The 22,500-nt window shown below is 39.4% G+C and overlaps 1 protein-coding gene, 1 long non-coding RNA gene and 3 other non-coding genes across 5 annotated transcripts in view; 3 read left to right on the top strand and 2 right to left on the bottom strand.

Moving 5' to 3' along the window:
* LOC118767882 overlaps positions 1–22,500 on the bottom strand; it is a 74,835-nt gene that overhangs the window by 51,189 nt on the left and 1,146 nt on the right. Inside the window, exon 2 of the mRNA XM_036513223.1 lies at positions 3,748–4,782. Coding sequence (XP_036369116.1) covers positions 3,748–4,515 — 768 coding nt within the window. The 5' untranslated portion in view covers positions 4,516–4,782. The remainder of the gene's footprint in view (positions 1–3,747; positions 4,783–22,500) is intronic.
* On the top strand, positions 8,975–9,099 carry LOC115224607. Its single transcript, XR_003882884.1, has one exon. It is a non-coding gene; the product is annotated as a U5 spliceosomal RNA (small nuclear RNA).
* Positions 10,562–22,500, top strand: part of LOC118767883 — a 29,903-nt gene continuing 17,964 nt past the window's right edge. Inside the window, exon 1 of the long non-coding RNA XR_005003788.1 lies at positions 10,562–10,600. This is a non-coding gene — a long non-coding RNA (uncharacterized LOC118767883). The remainder of the gene's footprint in view (positions 10,601–22,500) is intronic.
* On the top strand, positions 12,595–12,719 carry LOC115224603. The gene has a single exon (XR_003882880.1). It is a non-coding gene; the product is annotated as a U5 spliceosomal RNA (small nuclear RNA).
* Positions 14,453–14,577, bottom strand: LOC115224606. Its single transcript, XR_003882883.1, has one exon. It is a non-coding gene; the product is annotated as a U5 spliceosomal RNA (small nuclear RNA).

Genomic DNA, 22,500 nt, shown 5'->3' with positions numbered 1-22,500 from the left:
ACGTACGTTTCTAGATTAGTCAAATCGACATTTCTTTCGTCAGCTCAGAACTCCTTGATTCGGATTTGGGAACACTGAAAGTGGGAGCATACCCTTTTGGCTTCTTATCACCTCCGGAAATCTGCTCGAAATAACAGTGCTAACAAATTCAAAATATGCAAGCGAAGAATTTCTGCTCTCCCCTTTCCACCAGCATGGGTTAAAATTGGCAAACACTATGTTTTATCGGTGAAAACCGAAGCATTAAACAGAGAGAAATGAATTATAATTTCAACAATTGAGGGTAAAATTAATTAATTATTAATCAATTTCACCAAGTATTCAGTATGTAAAGGGACCATTGTTGAAATTATATATATATATAAATATATATATATATATACAAATTGAGATAGGGGTTGTAAATGCAACCCTCTATGGGATAACGTATATCCAATATACTGCTAGTGAAGTACCCAACAAAGTTAATACATAAATGTTAATGATTGCAATGCAATCAATTCATTTACTGATATGGGCAAAGGTAAAATGATTTACCACAAATTACTAATACAAGATAAGAAAATGGAGAAATACATCTAAATCAAATATCAATTACCAGATAATTGAGTGTGGAACACATATATATGTTTACTAATTTATATTATTTATTTATATCATTATGTAAATGTATATGAGTGTGAGTATATGCACTCATATGTATATATATATATATATATATATATGTTGTATTGTGGGTACGCACCCACACCCATGTGGGTATATATGTAGACTGAGTTATATTACATAATCTCCGAAGAGGCCTTGTGATATTTTTGTTAATGTCTCATTTATATCTATATATTGACCAACCATAAAGGGCTAATATTGGTAAAATGAGACATAATTATCGACATGGCCGAAACAGCTGTAAGATCCAATTTATACTTATATTTATATTTACTTGTATTTATATTCTCTTTTATATATATTCTACTTATTATACAACATTACTCTTTTATGTACATTCCTCTTTGTATACTGATTTGTTCTGCTTTTTATATTTAACCCTACAATCTCTTATGTGGTGGTTTAATAAAGTATGTGATTGAGTATTATCTGGTAATTGATATTTGATTTAGATGTATTTCTCCATTTTCTTATCTTGTATATATATATATATATATATATATATATTTCGATTTTGATTTTGATTCAGGCAAGTGAGAAATCAGAATCAAAATCGAAATCGATCAACATCAATGGAAATTGTAGCTGTGATACCAGTGCTGGGGACACGTAAGAGAACCATCCAAACATGGCCGTTGCCAGCCTCACCTGGCACCTGTGCCAGTGGAATGTAAAAAGCACCCACTACACTCACGGAGTGGTTGACGTTAGGAAGGGCATCCAGCCGTAGAAACATTGCCAGATCAGGCTGGGCCTGGTGCAGCCTCCTGGCTTTCCAGACCCCAGTTGAACCGTCCAACCCATGCTAGCATGGAAAGCGGACGCTAAACGATGATGATGATGATGATGATCATATATATATACTTGAAATTTATAGAAAAACAAAAGACAAAGACATGTGTGTGAACCACAAACAAGTGTATTAGTTTGATGCTCGGGAAAAACGAAAAAGTCTTTTATGTTTTGAGCCTATGCTCATCAGCAGAAAAAGAATAAGACAAAATAAACAGAGAGAGAATGAAAAAAAAGTTCAGTGGTCCAATACACCAAAATGGCAATATATATATATATATATATATATATATATATATATATACATATATATACATACATATATATATACATATATAGATGTATATAAAGTATGCATATTTATATGTGTGTATGTATATGTATATATATATGTATGTATATATATATGTATATATATATATATATGTGTGTGTGTGTATATATGTGCATATATATATGTATATATATATATATATATATATATATATATTATATATATATATTGTTTGTGTGTGTATAATATGTGCATATATATATATATGTATATATATAATCAATAATAATTAAGGGTAAAATTAATTAATTAAATAGTAATTAATAATTCCACCAAATAGAATTCGGCATGAAAAAGGACCATTTTTTGAGCATTTTGTTTTGTCCGTGTGTCTCTTCATATAGTAGAAGAAATAACTAAGGGTCTTTGGCTGCTATTTCTAAACTTTGGTATGTGGTAAAGCAAACTTTTGCTGAACCCTAATTATAATTACACTCGTAATTGTAAAATATTGTTATATATATGTATATATAGTTATATATATATATTGTCTTTGTATATGAATATATGTATGTATGTCATTATTGAGTTTATTACAAGATTTCTTATCAATAGAGAAAGGGCCAGTTTCTAACTAGATCCAAGGCTGCTTCATTGGAATTTCAACATCAACAACAGGGTACTTTTGTTTATATGAATGTATGTGCAGATTTGTATGTTTTATATATGTATTCACATGCATATAGCTACATATCTAGACATGCTCATATATATTTAAATGATTAACTTGTGGAAAGTTTTACAGATTTTTACAATTCCAGTGATGGATTGGATTTGTAGTCCTCGAAATAGCCTTCTCCTTTCTGGTTTTGAGAAGCCTATTTTCTCAAGATTGGTATTTAGACAGTGTGTTACATATCCCAAGGCCCCAATAATTATAGGTATAAAACTGAATTTGTAATCTGGATAGAGTAAACTGTAGATTTCTCAATAGTTCAGTATAGGTGTTCTCTTTTCCACTGATCTTCAGCTTTACGTTAGTGTCCACTGGGCAGCTAATTTCCACAACTGTGCACAATTTCTCTTCATGCATGTATGTATGTTTGTATAGTAGGCATGAGAAAGGCTGTGCGGTAAGAAGCTTGCTTCTCAACCACATGGTTCCAGGTTCAGTCCCCCTGCATGGCACCTTGGGCAAGTGTCTTCTACAGTAGCTTCGGGTAAGTGGATTTAGTAGATGGAAACTGAAGAAGCCTGTCTATATATATATATATACATTCAGGCCTGCTGATGATACGTAAGTATGAAATACTGTGATACAGGTCTATATTTTTAAATGTCTTACTTTGAAAAATTGCATTCGGTGGGATTAGTAATATTTTTGGTAGAAATGACTAATTGTCCCTCTTAGCGTTTGGCATGTATGTATAATGCCTTCTGGCATGTATGTATAATGCCCTCTATATATAAATTAAATGTTCAATAAGAAATAATTATTTTCGAAATTTTTTCTCTTATGAGGTTTTTACGCTATCTACCTGACAATTTCTTGTTAAGTTTTCCTTATTAAGTAGTTGTCCTTAATTGCTAAATTTATATATATATATATATATATATATATATATATATATACACATATACATCTGTGTGCATTTGTCTTTGTATCTGTTTGTGACCCCACGACTACTTGACAACCAGTGTTGGTGGGTTTGCATCCCTGTAGCTTGGCAGTTTGGTCAAAGACACCAACAGAACAAGTACTAGGCCTAAAGAAATAAGTCTTAGGGTTGATTTGTTTGACTAAAAGCAATCCTTCAAAGTGGTGCTCCAGAATGGGCACAGTCAAATGACTGAAACAAATAAAAGAATAAAAGAATATGTATGTTTAATTTTTACGTATGTATGTATGTACGTATGCCTGCATGAAAAAAGCGATGATTATTACACACACACACACATGCGCACGTGCACGCACACACACACACACAAATTAAAACAAGAAATAAACTTACCAAATATGGAATGTGGTTGATTAAAGTGGACAGAAGAAACTGAAGTAGTACAACCCTCCATAAATCGAAAGTGTTGTTGATCTCCGAATACGTGTCACTGATGATGCCAGTTCGGCTCCACGTGGCACGAGCTCGTTCAGTGTCGTAGAAGCCGCCGGATTTATATTTGAGTAGGAACATGGACTTGTAGCTGTGCAGGAGAAGACCGGAGTCAATGAGGCAGATGATAATTGCAAAGAAAACCACCAGAGTCAAAATGATGATGAAAATGGCCAGAGCTGGATCGGCATCATAGGTGAGGAACATACAGGGAAGGTTTATATCAAAGGGGTCGGGCCGCATCAGTATGCGAACCAATGGTAAGATGCCGACTATTATGGAAATGAGCACTGTGACCAGAAGAGAGCTCTTGATTGGAAAGCTGGGCATCTGTATGCGATTCAAAGGTGTTAGTTTTGAAACATGGGACCAGTGGAAGCTGAGGACAAACAGTCCGATGAGACCGACCGCACGAAGGAAGCCGAAAATCCAAATGTAAAAGAAGCACAGCCCTGTACTCCAAGTCATGTTTAGCATGACATAAACGGCAGGGACCAGGAGCAAGATACCAGCGTTGGCTGCCATTGCCAACAGGAGTGTAATTAGAACCAAATCTGTTCCGATGTAGGAGCTTCTATAATGACTAATGATAATGGCACCAAAGCAATTTGTCACTATGGCTATTGGGCAAAGGACGACCCACGACAGGGCTTGGTAGTCAGGCAACATTTTGGAAGAAGGTGCTTTATCTTGTTTGTCACTGTTTACATAAATTTAAAATAAAAATCTACAGATTTATATTTTCAAAAATTCTTTTCCTTTTTTTTTATATTTTTTCTTTTGCTTTCACTTCAAGACATTCTCTAAAGCAACTTTTTGAAATATTGTGGGATTTATAAATGAAAGCTGACGATTTTCAAAAAGGAAATAGAATCCTTCAGATAATCCTTCTGGAATAATCTTTGGCTTTTTGGATTTGATGTCCATGAACTTGTTCTGTAATGAAAATAAAGGAAAAATAATATTAATAAAAATGAATACTTTTTGATCTGATGTAAGAGTGATGTTTGTAAGGGGGTGGCAAGGATGGAGTGGATCAAACACTGCTCCCACCCCAGAACAATACTAGGTTAGCAATATATGAATGGTGGAAGAGCAGGGTGAATGGAAATGAGCCAGATGAAGAATCTTCTACATAGTAGATCGACTTGCTGGAAACAACAGCCAAATGTCACCTCATATTACAGGCAATTGTCTTTGAAAAAAAAAATTGATGCTACTTACTGAGATTGAACTCAGCTCATTGGGAATATCATTGGGAATATCATACTCATTTGACCATATTGCATGCACGTGTGTGTGTGTGTGTGTGTGTATTATTGCTGTGATCGTCATCATCATCATTGTCATCGTCATCAGCACCAGCACCAGCACCACCAGCACCACCATCGTCATCATCACCACCATCATCATCGTCACCACCATCGTCATCATCACCACCATCGTCATCATCACCACCATCATCATCATCATCGTGATCATCGTTGTTGTCCTTCTCACCACCACCACCGCTGCCACCGCCACCATCACCACCTTCATCATTTCATGCTTGTTAGAATAATAGAATAATTACAAGGTCACTCCATTCGACTAAAATTTTCAAGGCAGTGCCCCAGCATGACGGCAGTCTAACAACCGAACCAAGGAAAAAGATATCGGATATATATCATCATCATCATCATCATCATCATTTAGCGTCCATTTTCCATGCTAGCATGGGTTGGACGGTTTAACTGGGGTCTGGGAAGCCGGAAGGCTTCATCAGGCCCAGTCAGATTTGGCAGTGTTTCTACGGCTGGATGCCCTTCCTAACGCCACATATATATATGTGTGTGTGTGTGTGGTGGCGCAATGGCCCAGTGGTTAGGGAGGCGGACTCGCAGTTTCGATTCCCAGACCGGGCGTTGTGAGTGTTTATTGAGCGAAAACACCTAAAGCTCCACGAGGCTCCGGCAGGGGGTGGTGGCGATCATCTTTCGCCACAACTTTCTCTCACTCTTTCTTCTGTTGGCATCATTTGAAGGCTAAAACAATGCGAAGCGCATTGTGACCAGCGATGTGTAGCAACATCTGTTAGTCTGGTCGGTCACGGTGATATATATATATATATATATATATATATAAATCTGCATTTCAAGATTTAACACCCCCACTTCATTTCCCCCCACTTACATTTCTTAAATTTTCGCTTTTTTAAAAAATCTTTTAGATTTTTTAAATCTTAAAAAAATACTGAGATTATGATTCTGAAAAAAAAAAAAAATAAATAAATAAACACCTTATATAAAGGTGCAGGAGTGGCTGTGTGGTAAGTAGCTTGTTTACCAACCACATGGTTCCGGGTTCAGTCCCACTGCGTGGCACCTTGGGCAAGTGTCTTCTACTATAGCCTCGGGCCGACCAAAGCCTTGTGAGTGGATTTGGTAGACGGAAACTGAAAGAAGCCTGTCGTATACTGGTAGAATGTGTTACATAAAACATCTTTCTCTCTTGGATTTCTTGAGAAAATTCTGTAGTTTGTAAGCTATTTGTCGTTTAATTTCGGCAATTTCAACCAATCAATGACGTCTATTGAGGTGAATACAATTTCTCGGAATCTTTGTATTTTTCTACGTATTTAGCCAAAAAGATAATTTTTTTTTTAAAAAGTGAAAATTTAAGAAATTTTGGAGGGGGGGGGGGATTAAAATTTTGAAATGCAGATTTTTTTTTGTAGATTCGGAATCTCCGCCCTCGATATAGTGTGTTCCTGTAAAATAGAAAAAAGGGGAAAAAAATCGCAGAGGTGGGTACAGTCCATGATCTTTACTTCTGCCGAAATCAGTTGTAAATGACAGACAACGTCGAGGGGGTGACAAGAGTAAAATATCAGACAACATACTTTGGTGTATTTAATTATGTCACTATCCCTTTACTTATTTTTTCCACGAACGTAAACTGAACAATTACCCCTGAAGGGATGAAAGGCAAATCGACCTCGGCGAAATTTGAACTCAGAACGTAAACACGAACGAAATGTCGCTAAGCATTATGACCGGCGCGGTAACGATTCTGCCAGCTCACTGCATGACATACACCCATACATTGAATCTTACACACACACACACACACATGTATGCATACACACGTACTTTCATACAACGATGCAAACACATTCATACAAGGCCAGCAATTTCGGAGGATGGGGTAAGTCGATTACATCGACGACTCTCCAGTGTTCGACGGTGGAGGTAAAGAATACACACGCCACCCGTTTTCGGCGTAACCACAACCCTAACCCTAAATACCGGGTGTGCGTATTCTTCACCTTCATCGAAAGGATGAAAGACGAAGTCGACCTCGGCGGAATTTGAACCCCAAGCGTAAAGACGGCTGCAAATGCCGCTAAGGATTTTGACCGGCGCGGTAACAATTCTTATTTCTTTATTGCCCACAAGGAGCTAAACATAGAGGGAACAGACAAGGACAGACAAAGGGATTAAGTCAATTATATCGGTCCCAGTGCATAACTGGTACTTAATTTATCTACCCAGAAAGGATGAAAGGCAAAGTCGACCTCGGCGGAATTTGAACTCACAACGTCGCGGCAGACGAAATACCTATTACTTTACTACCCACAAGGGGCTAAACACAGAGGGGACAAACAAGGACAGACATGGGTATTAAGTCGATTACATCGACCCCAGTTCGTAACTGGTACTTAATTTATCAACTCCGAAAGGATGAAAGGCAAAGTCGACCTCGGCGGAATTTGAACCCAGAACGTAACGGCAGACGAAATACGGCTAACGTTTCTGCCAGTGTGCTAACGTTTCTTATTTCTTTATTGCCCACATAGAGGAGACAAACGGATTAAGTCGATTACATCGACCCCAGTGCGTAACTGGTACTTAATTTATCTACCCCGAAAGGATGAAAGGCAAGGTCGACCTCGGCGGAATTTGAACTCCCAACGTCGCGGCAGAATTTGAACCCAGAACGTAGCAGCAGACGAAATACCTATTTCTTTACTACCCACAAGGGGCTAAACACAGAGGGGACAAACAAGGACAGACAAACGAATTAAGTCAATTACATCGACCATAGTTCGTAACTGGTACTTAATTTATCTACCCCGAAAGGATGAAAGGCAAAGTCGACCTCGGCGGAATTTGAACCCAGAACGTAACGGCAGACGAAATACGGCTAACGTTTCTGCCAGCTCGCCGCCTTACGTAACACATAGAACCCCACCCGCCACGGGTGCACACGCGCGCACGCACATATCTCACGAACTTCTTTCATCATACACCTGGGTATGAAACGAAACTACTGCTTTTCGCGACCAGTTGTGAGAGCCTTTATATGGTAGCTCGATCTGCTAGAAATAGCAGCCAGTTTGTTTTAAGCTAAACTCGACCAATTAGGGTTAAAAAGAACAGAGCATTATGTAAGTACAAAGAATACAAGCAAATGAATAAATAAATAAAACCCGATTGTTATGGCTGAAAGAATTTTGCTCATACATTTATTCAATCAATATCGGTCCGTGGCTAAACAGCAACGGTCGTTATATTTCATGGATAGTGACGCTAACTACTGTAAAAAGTTGTCTTCATTTTTAATTCCCGGCGAGCCCTGATCAAGTAGAACACTGAGCAGAAGGCATTCCAGGCGTGACTATCTCGTATTTTTTTTTCTTTTTCTAACAGATTATATAAATCTACGTTATCCAGTGTGTCCGTAATCGTTTTTAAAAGACTGCCTGTAGGATTTGAGGGAGATTTGGCTGCTATTTCTAGCATACAAAGCGACTACGTACAAGCCGCACATAGCCATCAATTCGTTTCTTTTGTTAAACATGTGGTTTTAGAAGGGAGGAAAATCAGCAATCGTTATCAAGGTGAAGGTCGCTTATAAACATCACTGATAGATATAAATAAATTTAGTTTTATTTAATTAAAATTTAAATAACTCCTTATAAAATATAATAGAAAATATTTATTATAATGTGATAATTATTTAATTATAAAAATATTTATAATTTGTCAAGCAGAGAATTAATTAAAAGCATTAATTTATATTTGTGAATCAGTGTTTGTTTAGTTAGACATTTTGTATAACATTGAATGTCAAAATGTGTGTCAGTTAACTCTGGTTTCTCCTCACCCCGAGCGGATAAATCTTTCGCCTTTTACTAAAGATTTCCGTGGGGAGGAACATTTTAATGAGTCTATAGACTTATTTTTGAAAGCCTCATCTAACCATGAGGCGATAATTAAATTAACATCAGACTAATTAATATTGGGTTAATTGCGGCCGCCTTACCATTACACTTTGGGTTCCGTCCCACAGCGTGTCTTCTATTGTGACCCTAGGCTGAACAAAGCTGTTTGTGCTTGTCCCTAACCACTACATTTCAACCATTGTTGGTTTGTTTACACCCCGTAACGTAGCAGTTCGGCCAAGGCACTGATAAACTTATTTTTGAAAGCCTCATCTAAATTAAATTAACATCAGACTAATTAATATTGGGTTAATTGTTACCTCATAACCATCATTTAACCTCGGGTTCAGTCCCACAGCGTGTCTTCTATTGTAAACCCCAGGCTGAACAAAGCTTTATGTGCCTGTCCCACCACTACTTTACAACCAATGTTTGTTTGTTTACACCCCGTAACTTAGCAGTTCGGCCAAGGCACTGATAGAATTCGAACCAGGCTTTAAAAGAAATATTGGGTAAGTCGGTGCCCCAGCATGACCACAGTCTCCCAGTGACTGAAACAAGTGAAGTAAAAGAAAAAGGTTGGGCGTAACTTCGGTATAGGTACCGGATACATATCAAGAAAGTGTTTTTTTTTTCTATATATGGGGGGCTAGGGTTAGGGGTGGGAGAAAAGGGTTTCTGTTATCTTCAGAAATGTAAACAAAGCCACTTACGGTACTTATACCGAAGGATCGCCAAGAAAAAAGTTGATATATTCTTCCATCAGAATTTTAAATACCAAAAACGTAAACAATTTAAAATAAAAATTAGATTTAACCCTAAGATCTGCCCCGGCACTCTATCACAAACCCCCAACTCACTTAACAGACAAATTAAAATGATATAATTCTCGTACGTGGTCACTCTTTCTGCTAGAAATAACGGCCAGTTCATACCCAACCGTATCGAAAAAGATGCGATGGTCGTGTCTAGAACGCCGTCGATCGGATTCGACACACAAGTAGAAAAACATGTTTAAATTGAGAGAAAAATTTAATCACGATTCGTAAATTCAAATGTAAGATGAGGTATATCATCAGACAGAACTGATTAAATCGGTTCTTCTTCGTCCTCGGGTGGTATTTATTTTACCGAGTTCTACTGACAGGATTCGAACTCATAATGTTATGGCTATAATAAATATCGATAGTACTTTGAGACTGTTGAACGAATCCACACTGTATCTTCGGAGGAAGATCGCAAACCTAGTGTGATCGGTGTCTGACTATAAGGGCGTTTATGAGGTCACTCTAATCGCTAGAAATAGCAGTGAAAGCGCACTCTTCTAAAATTATTGTGGTTGCTGATACACAAATTTATACGATGCCTTTCGTCATTAGATCTGCTCGGTGAGGGTGCGTGGCTTAGTGGTTAGGGCATTCGGCTCATGATCGTAAGGTTGTGAGTTCGATTCCCGGCGACGCGTTGTGTCCTTGAGCAAGACACTTTATTTCACGTTGCTCCAGTCCACTCAGCTGGCAAAAATGAGTTGTACTTGTATTTCAAAGGGTCAGCCTTGTCACTCTCTGTGTCACGCTGATTATCCCCGAGAACTACGTTAAGGGTACACGTGTCTGTGGAATGCTCAGCCATTTGCACGTTAATTTCACGAGCAAGCTGTTCCGTTGATCGTATCAGCTGGGACCCTCGTCGTCGTAACCGGCGGAGTCTTTTTAAAAAAGATCTGCTCGATCAGAGCTAAACAACAACTGCGGCCAGGCAATGACTGTGGAATTAAGTTCGCTTTGCAACCGTATAGTTAGTCCTAGGTTTGATCGAAGTGTGTGGTCTTCGATTATATTCATAAAAGGAGTGTTATTCGGTTCGTGAAAAACTCTTAGCGAAGGCTTATTACGCGCATCCGCGTAATAAGTAGGTTTCAGGTTAGGTACATACTTTGTCGGTTCTCTTACACACACACACAAACATACATATACACACGTATATATATGTATGTGTGTGTGCATATCTGGCTGTTTGGGTACTACTAGAGAACAGTGGTCCCGGTGAGCGCACTCGCGCATCTCCGTCAGCTTGTCATGACTAGTCGACTCTTACTTTGTGTTTTATTTACTTTGCTAGGTAGTCGTTGTAGGATCGACTAGTCACGACTAGCTAGCGCGGATGCGCAACTAAGCGAGTGCGCGCACCGGGACCACTGTTTTCAAGCAGTACTGGCTGTTTGATGGTTTTTCGGCGAAAGATTAAAAAATACCCGCGATAAAACGGTGCTTCGAAACACAAAATACCCTTTTAATGTTTGATCCGTCCCCTTCGATTTACATCACCGTTCCATGTGGTTATCGCCACAATACACAATACAATGATTATCTCCCTCAGTAACCAACGACGCTATTGTTCACCAAATCCATTATCACAACTACAATGGAAGCTATTAGCAACAGGGTTCCATATCTTTTACCTGATAGTAGTTTCCGTCGTTAGACAGCGGCCATGCTGGAGCGCTGCCTTCAATGCTTTAACGAGCAAATCGACCTCAGTGTTTAATTATTAAGACTAGTACTTATTCTGTTATTCTTTTATTATTTCATTTGATTGCGGCCATGCTGGAGCACCACCTCGAAGGTTTTTTTGTCGAACAAATCAACCCCGGGACTTCTTAAAGCCTAGTACTTATTCTATCGGTCTGTTTTGCCGAACCGCTACGTTTCAGGGACGTAAACACACCGACACCGGTTGTCAAACGGTTATGGGTCGGGGGTTAATACACACACAAATAAATGTGCCTGTACAAGTTGAGGGAAATTTGGCTGCTATTTCTAGCATGTGGAGCGACCACATACAGTCTTACACACTTATGAATTCGTTCCTTTTGTTTACAGAAAGCTTCGTGACAGTCCGTCGGTTACGACGACGAGGGTTCCAGTCGATCCAATCAACGGAACAGCCTGCTCGTGAAGTTAACGTGCACTCCACGGGCACGTGTAACCCTTAGCGTAGTCCTCGAGGAGATTCAGCGTGATACAGAGTGTGACAAGGCCGGCCCCTTTGAAATACAAGTACAACAGAAACAGGAAGAAAGAGTGAGAGAAAGTTGTGGTGAAAGAGTACAGCAGGGTTCACCCCCCACCACCTGCCGGAGTCTCTAGCTGTTTTCGATCACTAAACACAATATCCGGTCTGGGAATCGAAACCGCGATCGTACTACCGCGTGTCCGCTTCCCTAAACGTTAAGCCATTGCGCCTCTACTTAAAGATATGTGGTTTTAGAAGGGAGGAAAATCAGCAGCGGTCAAGGTGAAGGTTGATTATAAACATCACTGATAGATATAAATATATTTAGTTTTATTTAATTAAAATCTAAATATCTCCTTACAAGATATAGTATAAAATATTTATTATAATGTGATAATTATTTAAATATAAAAGGATTTAAAATTTGTCAAGCACAGAATTAATTAAAAGCATTAATTTATATTTGTGAATCAGTGTTAGCTATTCAGACATTTTGTATGATATTGAAAGTCAAAATCTATGTCAGTTAACTCTGGTTTCTCCTCACCCAAAGCGGATAAATCTTTCGCCTTTTACTAAAGATTTCCGTGGGGAGGAACATTTTAATGAGTCTATAGACTTATTTTTGAAAGCCTCATCTAACCATGAGGCGATAATTAAATTAATATCAGACTAATTAATATTGGGTTAATTGCAACCTCCTAACCATCATTTTAGCTCGGGTTCAGTCGCACAGCGTGTCATCTATTGTGACGACCCCAGGCTGATCAAAGCTGCATGTGCTGTCCCACCACTACTTTACAACCAATGTTGGTTTGTTTACACCCCGTAACGTAGTAGTTCGGCCAAGGAACCGATAGACTTATTTTGAAAGCCTCATCTAACCATGAGGCAATAATTAAATTAATATCAGATCTCCCTCCTAAAACGACCTGTCATCAATTATGGAAGAGGTTGCAGGTAACAAAAATTAAGGGTAAATTAGTGGAAACCGAAGGTGTTCTAATAAGACATGAAAACAGAAGTGCAGTTGCCGGTTGGGGGGGGGGGTGAATCTCATAGACCGGCCATATCTACCTGACCGTAACAGATTCCCGCCTCCCATTTGTCTTCGGCTTTAGAGTCTGACGAGCCGTTCATGGGGTCTTTATGGATGTGAAACCATTGGTCACTCTATGACCAGATACAGACGTAACTACATATAATTACATTACTGCTCTGTGCTTTTTCGGATATACGATATATATATATGTGTGTGTGTGTGTGCTATATATATATATATATATATATATATATATGTGTGTGTGTGTGCTAAGCCACTGATTTTATTATAAACAATAATATCCTCATATAGATGTGTGTATATATATATATATATATATATACACACACACACATCTATATGAGGATATTATTGTTTATAATAAAATCAGTGGCTTAGCACACACACACATATATACTCTTTTACTTGTTTCAGTCATTTGACTGCGGCCATGCTGGAGCACCACCTTTAATCGAGCAACTCGACCCTGGGACTTATTCTTTTTGTAAGCCCAGTACTTATTCTGTCGGTCTCTTTTGACGAACCGCTAAGTTACGGGGACGTAAACACACCAGCATCGGTTGTCAAGCAATGCTAGGGCGACAAAGACAGACACACACACATATATATATACATACATATATACGACGGGCTTCTTTCAGTTTCCGTCTACCAAATCCACTCACAAGGCTTTGGTTGGCCCGAGGCTATAGTAGAAGACACTTGCTCAAGATGCCACGCAGTGGGACTGAACCCGGAACCATGTGGTTGGTAAGCAAGCTACTTACCACACAGATCTATATGAGGATATTATTGTTTATAATAAAATCAGTGGCTTAGCACACAGACACATATATATATATATAAAATTAGAAAAAAAACACATTTTATCAATTCAAAATGAACAATTAAATTACACTATCTAGAAAATTATATATAATAGAAATATTAAGATAACAATAAAATACCAATGATTAAGTAAATTGCAAAAAAATAATAAGAACGTATATAATTGTTATTCTACCAATTAATTTTCGTTACTTGCAACCTCTTCCATAATTGATGACAGTTCGTTTTAGGAGATCTGATATTAATTTAATTATAGCCTCATGGTTAGATGAGGCTTTCAAAATAAGTATGTCAGTTCCTTGGCCGAACCGCTAAGTTACGGGGTGTAAACAAACCAACATTGGTTGTTAAGTAGTGGTGGGACAAGGACATACAGCTTTGATCAGCCTGGGGTTACTATAGAATACACGCTGAGCGACTGAACCCGAGGTAAAATGATGGTTAGGAGGTCGTAATTGACCCAATATTAATTAATCTGATGTTAATTTAATTATCGCCTCATGGTTAGATGAGGCTTTCAAAAATAAGTCTATAGACTCATTAAAATGTTCCTCCCCACGGAAATCTTTAGTAAAAGGCGAAAGATTTATCCGCTCGGGGTGAGGAGAAACCAGAGTTAACAGACTCACAATTGACATTCAATATTATACAAAATATCTGACTAAACAAACACTGATTCACAAATATAAATTAATGCTTTTAATTAATTCTGTGCTTGACAAATTTTAAATATTTTTATAGTTAAATAATTATCACATTATAATAAATATTTTATGCTATACTGTGTAAGGAGAAAAACGTATATAATTGTTATTCTACCAATTATATACGTTTTTATTATTTCTTTGCAATTTACTTAATCATTGGTATTTTATTGTTATTTTAATATTAATATTTCTATTATATGTAGTTTTCTAGATGGTGTAATTTAATTGTTCATTTTGAATTGATAAAAGGTGGGCTTTTTTCTAATTTTTTATATATATATTATATTGTGTGAAATTTGATTTAGTATTTCTAAATTGAAGTTTTTCCCTGTAAGTTAGGATTAATATTCCCTCAAATATATATATATATATATATATATATATATATATTATATATATATATACATACACACATACACACACATACACCACACACACACACACACACACATATATATATAAACAAGCTTCTTTCAGTTTCCGTTTACCAAATCGACTCACAAAGCTTTAGCCGGCTCGGGGCTGTATTAGTAGACACTTGCACAAGGTACCTATGTTTACATTCATAATATTTCTAAACATTAAATAAACAATTTTTAAGAGAGAGAGAGAGAGAGAGAGAGAGAAGAGAGAGAGAGAGAGAGAGAGAGAGAGAGAGAGAAAGGTGGGTGGCGGCAGCGATGGAAGCAAATATCTATTAAATTGATTGATACAAATTTTTGCTATGGTTGTTGCGAATGTCTTGATTTGCATTTCTGACAGAAAGAGACCCCTGTATTTATATCGTTATGGGAACTTTGGTTGGTATAGCATTCTGTTACGGTAGTGGAACTGAAGAAGGCGCGTGTGTGCGCATCTGGATATGAGATGAAGAGATGTAGAACTAAAAGGAAGGATGACAAAAAGAAAAAAACAGAAGAATAGGTGCAGACGTGATAATGATGAAGGCGATGATGACGATGATGATGATGATGATGAAGGCGACGATGATGATGATGATGAAGGCGACGATGATGATGATGATGAAGGCGACAATGATGATGATGATGATGAAGGCGACGATGATGATGATGATGATGATGATGATGATGATGATGATGAGGCGACGACGACGACGATGATGATGATACCAATCGTTGTGGATAGTTTGGTGGTGGTGTCCATGGTAATGGTGACCAGGGAAAAGAGTGATAGTGTTCTGATAGGAACAGTTCCAGCAGATGATGGGTATGATGATAATGATGATGATGATGATGATGATGATGATGATGATGATGATGATGGTGATGATGATGATGGTAATGGCGGCGGCGGTGGTTGTCGTGATGGTCATATATTGACATAAGGTAACATCTGTCAGAAAGAAAAACTGAAATAAGGTCAGTGTCATTATCAAAATAAAAAAAGAACAATGAAAAAAAAAACGTAAAAAGAAAAAAAGCTAATCAAGTTATTGTTTAATGAACGTCAGAGAAAAAAAGTAGGTTCAGTCGGTAGTTTACCTTGTGGTGGTGGTGGTGGTAGTGTGGATGGTGGTGGTTATGACGGACGGCGGTGGTGGTAGTGGGAATGGTGTTGATGATGGCGGTGTTAGTGGTATTGGCGGTGGCGGTGATGAATGATGGTGATGGTGGCTTTGATGGTGACGGTGATGTTGGTGGTGGTGGTGGTGGTGATGATGGTGGTTGAGGTGACGGCGACTTGTGGTGATGGTTGGTTGGTGGTGGTGGTGGTGGTGGTGGCGGTGATGAATGGTGGTGATGGTGGTGATGATGGCGGTGTTAGTGGTATTGGCGGTGGTGGTGATGAATGGTGGTGATAGTGATGGTGATGTTGGTGGTGGTGGTGGCGGTGATGGCTTTGATGGTGACGGTGACGGTGACGTTGGTGGTGGTGGTGGTGGTGGTGGCGGTGATGAACGGTGGTGGTGATGGTGATGATGGCTTTGATGGTGACGGTGACGTTGGTGGTGGTGGTGGTGGTGGTGGTGGTGGCAGTGATGATGGTGGTTGAGGTGACGGCGACTTGTGGTGATGGATGGTTGGTGGGGGGGGGAAACAGACGAGGAAGAAAAAAGAAGGGAAGTAGAGAGAAAGAAAGCGAGAAAGAGATAAAGGGAATAAAAGGGGAGCTTTTGGTGACCAGATTATCTGAGGGGGTTCTATGATAACCCGGACCGACCTCAATTCACAGCAAATCCCTTCATTTCACCTGGACATACAAGTAAAACACGGCAGCTGACCCTTCCACTGACGCCAACCCAGCTGAATATAAATAAAAAATAGCAAGTGGCTTACAACAGGGAGTTTGTGCGTGGTCACTCGACCAGCTAGAAATAGCAGTCAAATATTTATCAAATTAAAAAGTGAATGATGTTGTTAGGTAGACTGAGTCAGGAATGAAAGAATGAACGAATGAATGAATAATGAAGGCGCACGTGGGACGGTAAGAAGTTTGCTTCCCAATCAGTCCCACAGCGTGGCACCTGGGGCAAGTGTCTTCTACTATTGCCTCGGGCCGACCAAAGCCTTGTCAGTGGATTTGGTAGACGGAAACTGAAAGAAGCCCGTTGTGCATACACACACACACAAACACACACACATACATACACAGGTATGTACAGGAAAGTTTCCATGTACATACAGAAAACTTTCTTACACACACACACATATATATATATATGTATATATGTATTTGTGTGTCTGTGTTTGCTCCCACCATCACCGCTTGACAACCGACGTTGGTGTGTTTACGTCGCCGTAACTTACCAGTTCAGCAAAAGCGACCGACAGAATAAGTACTAGGCTTACACAGAATAAGTTGTGGGGTCGATTTGTTCGACTGAAGGCAGTGCTCCAGCACGGCCGCAGTTAAATGACTGAAAGAAACAAAAGAGTATGATGATGATGATGATGATTATGATGATTATGATGATGATGATGGTTATGATGATGATGATGATGATGATGATGATGATGATGATGATGATGATGATGGTTATGATGATGATGATGATGATGATGGTTATGATGATGTTGATGATGATGATGATGATGATGATGATGATGATGATGGCGGTGGTTGTCATCTACATGCAGCTAAATATATGTCCAGTCCTAAAGTGACCAATGGCTTCGCATCCATAAAGCGTTAAGCTTCATGGACGACTCGTCAGGTTCAATATATATATATATATATATATGTGTGTGTGTGTGTGTGTGTGTGTGTGTGTGTGTGTGTTAACAACATTATTGTCCCCCCTCCAAACCCCCCAAACCTCGGCAACCCAATGCATGGAGGTCTCCAACATAAACAACATATATAGGTTAAGCACGAATCTTCCTTCCATGTCACTCGCTTCACAACACCGACTAATGGCCATCATATATTGATGATGATGATGATGACGACGGTGATGATGATGACGACGTCGACGATAACGATGATGATGATGATGATGAGAAAGAGGAGGAGGATGGCGACGACGATGACAACGGGGAGATGGATTTCTCATGCTGAGCAAATGACGCAGGGCAGTCTAAACAATATTGTAGCCCCCCACCCCACCCGGGGGTGCAATCACTGCAACGGGCCGGGACCTACAGTATTTTTTACTGGCGGCAAGCCACAGCATACACAGATTAGAATCGGACCCCTGGATCCGTGAGGCCCCGGAGACAACTGTTCCGTGTGCCCACGCCTTATGACGGCATTGGCAGTGATCAATACTAGCTATGACTTTTTTCGTGTTGCTTAATTCCTGATCACCCCCGATCCATCAGATTTTCGGTCAAAGACATTCTAGCCATGACCTTCCTGTATTTTTAAGGACATTGAAGATTTCGTTATCCAATGTGTTGTTTAAACTTCTTAAGACAACAGAATGCGACTTGACAACTCTCTTTTACTCTCTTTTACTTGTTTCAGTCATTTGACTGCTACCATGCTGGAGCACCGCCTTTTGTCGAGCAAATCGACCCCGGGACTCATTCTTTGTAAGCCTAGTACTTACTCTATCGGTCTCTTTTGCCGAACCGCTAAGTGACGGGGATGTAAACACACCAGCATCGGTTGTCAAGCAATGCTAGGGGGACAAACACAGACACACAAACACACACACATACACATATATACATATATACGACGGGCTTTTTTCAGTTTCCGTCTACCAAATCCACTCATAAGGCATTGGTCGGCCTGAGGCTATAGTAGAAGACACTTGCCCAAGATGCCACGCAGTGGGACTGAACCCGGAACCATGTGGCTGGTAAGCAAGCTACTTACCACACAGCCACTCCTGCGCCTATTTTTTTAGCCTGTAGAGTTGCCCTGTAGAGACTCCCTTGGCCGAAATATCAAAGTAATAATGATTTATTGGAAACTGGAAAGCAAAGCCATTAATATCGATTCCTCATTTAGGACTTGACTCAACTGGTTCATTTAAAATGAAAGGCAAGTCGGTTTTAGCAGGACTTGAACTACCGAGAGTAGTATTCACTGCATGTGTGTGTGCGTGTGTGTGTGTATGTGTGGTTGTTTGTGTTTGTATGTATGTGTGTATGTGGATGCGTGTGTATTTGTGTGTTTGCGTGTGCACTTATGTGTGGATGTGTATATGTGTTTGTGTTTATGTGTGTGTTTGAGTATGGGTGTGCACATATGTATCTCGTTGCTATTATATAATAATAATATAATAATGAAATTATTGTATACAGTGCTCAGGTGCACCACAACTTGTCAGAAAGTGCATATAAAGTACATGCAGTAATGTAAAAATGTCTGGAAAGCGAACAATGTATGAGTCAGATACATGCCTGTGTGTGTATGGAGGGGAGAAAATCAGGTGTAGTGTTGGCGAATCTCAGAAAGCATGGAAGTTTTGAAGGATGCAGTGCTCCGACAACTAACAACTGATGCCGGCAGTTTGTTCCATGCTTCAGCAACTCTCAGCGTGAAAAAATGTTTCCTGAAGTCATGGGAGCTGTGCTGTTTTCTGACTTTGTAGATATGTCCACAGGTGTTAGATGCGTTTCTCCCAATATTTAATTTTGTTTGCAATAGCCGGTTCTTTTGGTCAAACTATCATCGTATCTCCAGCGGCTTCAGATGAAAACCGCCAAAGTGTAAGTACAACGGTTTAGCATTTTTCAAAAGTGTATTAAGTCCCACATACGACAGTTTTGCAGAAATATTTCTGACTGAAAATATCATACATGCATGGAGTTACGATCTTATGCACCTGTAGCGTAGACGCGGGTGAAATTCCTCTCTCCCATTATTATATATACGTGCATTCGAACGTAGTAGGTAACAGCTAGCCTTTGGCCACTATTTGGACCCCGTTGTGTCCCCTACTCTGATTGGTTGGTATTGGCGCAATTTGTCTCTTACTCGATTGCGCCAACTGCCGTGTATAACTCAGATCACGTCGGGGTCACCAATTTGTATCGCCCGCGTGATGTACTAAAGAGCTATTCTCGTCACCTCGCATCGCACGGTCCTTACACGCCGAACAAAGTATTATTGTTAAACTGAAACTGTTGCTAATGTAAAAAGAAATCGAATGGTGGCACTATTTTTTTCATTTTCTGAGAAAGCAATGTTTTGCATTTACGACACTTTTGCTTAATAGCAACGATCTATATTTGTCATGGGTATGGCTTTAAACTGCATTCGGTAATGTCGCTCTCATTCGGGAGTTCCAGGGTTTTGAGGAGCAAGGAACCCCCACTCTTAACCACTATTGTTCCCAGGTCTATTCTGATCCGGAGTTAACTAGCATAGGTGAGGACAATCCATCAAAGTGTGGGGACACAGAAATACTCTTGGTTGGTATTAGGGTTTGAGGGACCCTAAGCTATTGTCACAGCATACACATAAAATCACAGAAGGTAAAAATTTAAAAACTACTAAAAAGCCTGATAGACAAATATAAAATAAGTAAAGGTAAAAATAAAAATAAAATAAATATCTACCGACTAAAAAAGTTTTATCAGACGATTAAAATATGTAGTGGGTAGCGATTTTCTTACTACTTCAGGGAGTGACGACCCTGCCTGACATGACTCCCGGGCTCAGCTGGCTCCGGCTGACAGTACCAGGTATGGGCCCCTATCCAGGGTTACGGAAAGGAGACAACCTTCAAAGAAATCCGAAGTGGAGTCCCGTAGGCGGTTTAGTGTTCGAGTCGACACTCTTCCGGCAGCTCCTGCAACCAAGCTGGTGCCAAACTTTTGGACTACGTCAGCAAGGTCGAGAGAGGAATCCTGACGATTGGGCTACCCAGGATTTTCTTACATCTAGCCCAGACCTGCGCAAAACTGGAGAGGACATGAAATGTAAAAACCAGACTGGATTAGTTTATGCGCAACTCCATTGTCTCCTGAGGCAAAAGGATGCCGACACCAATATGTAAAGCATAATATGTTATACATGTATGTATATTGTTATAATTGTTTTTTTTAAAAAAAAAGACAATATAATGTCTAAAAGTTGATGAATACCACCTCTGACCCTCTCCATTTTCTTATTGCTATATATATATATATATATATATATATATATATAAATGCGCCCTTTTAAAGCCTATGCAGGCTCATGGGCCCGGTTTCCCGGTTTTAATGGCGTATGTGTTCCGCAGCTGGACGGGGACGCCAGTCGATCGCAGCGTTACTCATTTTTGCCAGCTGAGTGGACTGGAGCAACGTGAAATGAAGTGTTTTGCTCAAGAACACAACGCGTCGCCCGGTCCAGGAATCGAAACAACAATTTTACGATCATGATGGCGACACCCTAACCACTAAGCCACGCGATTTCACCCTGTATATATGGTGTGTGTATGTATGTATGTATGTATGTATGTATGTATGTATGTATGTATGTATACACACACACATATATATATATATACATATATATATACATACATACATACACGCACGAACACATATATACACACATACGTGTGTATACATACGTATGTCTTTATATATACATACATGCATGAATGCATACATGTATGCACACACACACACACGCACACACATACACACATATTACAAAGGGCACTCCACAAACAGCACCCAAAAGACCAGGTGGTGGTGTTAAACCGGATAACAGATTAAACCTATCCAGGGATTATACGGGAAAGGATTTAGCCTGTTACTTCGTATCGAGAACAACAGAGAACGCTGGAGATGGGGGAGGCGGTGAATATCTAACAGACCCTTAAAAAAACAAGAAAGAGGAAAAACCCCTAACATCAACCTTGAATTTTGAGAGGAACTGCCCCGCTTGCTAGGCGCTCGAAAGGGGTCTTGTTTAGCGCAGAGAATTTCCTTTCGTTGGTCCCCATCACTCGAAGAACTGTGGACGCAAAGGTCCACCAGAACAAACACTAATGTATCACTTGGTGATAATTCCACAATCCTAGAACTGTAAACTTATTCTATCAAACCTCCGAAAAGATGATAGGCAAAGTTGGCCTTGGTGGGATTTGAACTCTGAACGCAGTGAAGTGGATATATAATACAGCAAAGCATTTTGTCTTGTCCTCTGACAACTTTGCCAATTCGCCCCCTAAAACAATGGGCGAAAGTAAAGAATGCATACACCCGGTGTTTAGGTTTAGGGTTAGGGTTTAGGGTTAAGGTTTAGGGGTTTTGTTACGCCGAAAACGAGTGGTGTACGTATTCTTTACCTCCGCCAATGTACCGGGATGATGGTAGAAATAAAGATAGGTACAATAAATAAATAAATAAAATAAAGTCGTGTTGGTCACAACTGGACAGCTTTTCACCTTATCTTTTACTTGTTTTAAGTCACTTGACTACGGC

Source organism: Octopus sinensis, linkage group LG25 (assembly GCF_006345805.1).
Source record: "Octopus sinensis linkage group LG25, ASM634580v1, whole genome shotgun sequence".
NCBI classification, from domain to species: Eukaryota; Metazoa; Mollusca; class Cephalopoda; order Octopoda; family Octopodidae; genus Octopus; species Octopus sinensis.
The sequence above is the reverse complement of the archived record's forward strand: the minus strand, read 5'-3'. Positions and strand labels throughout refer to the sequence as shown.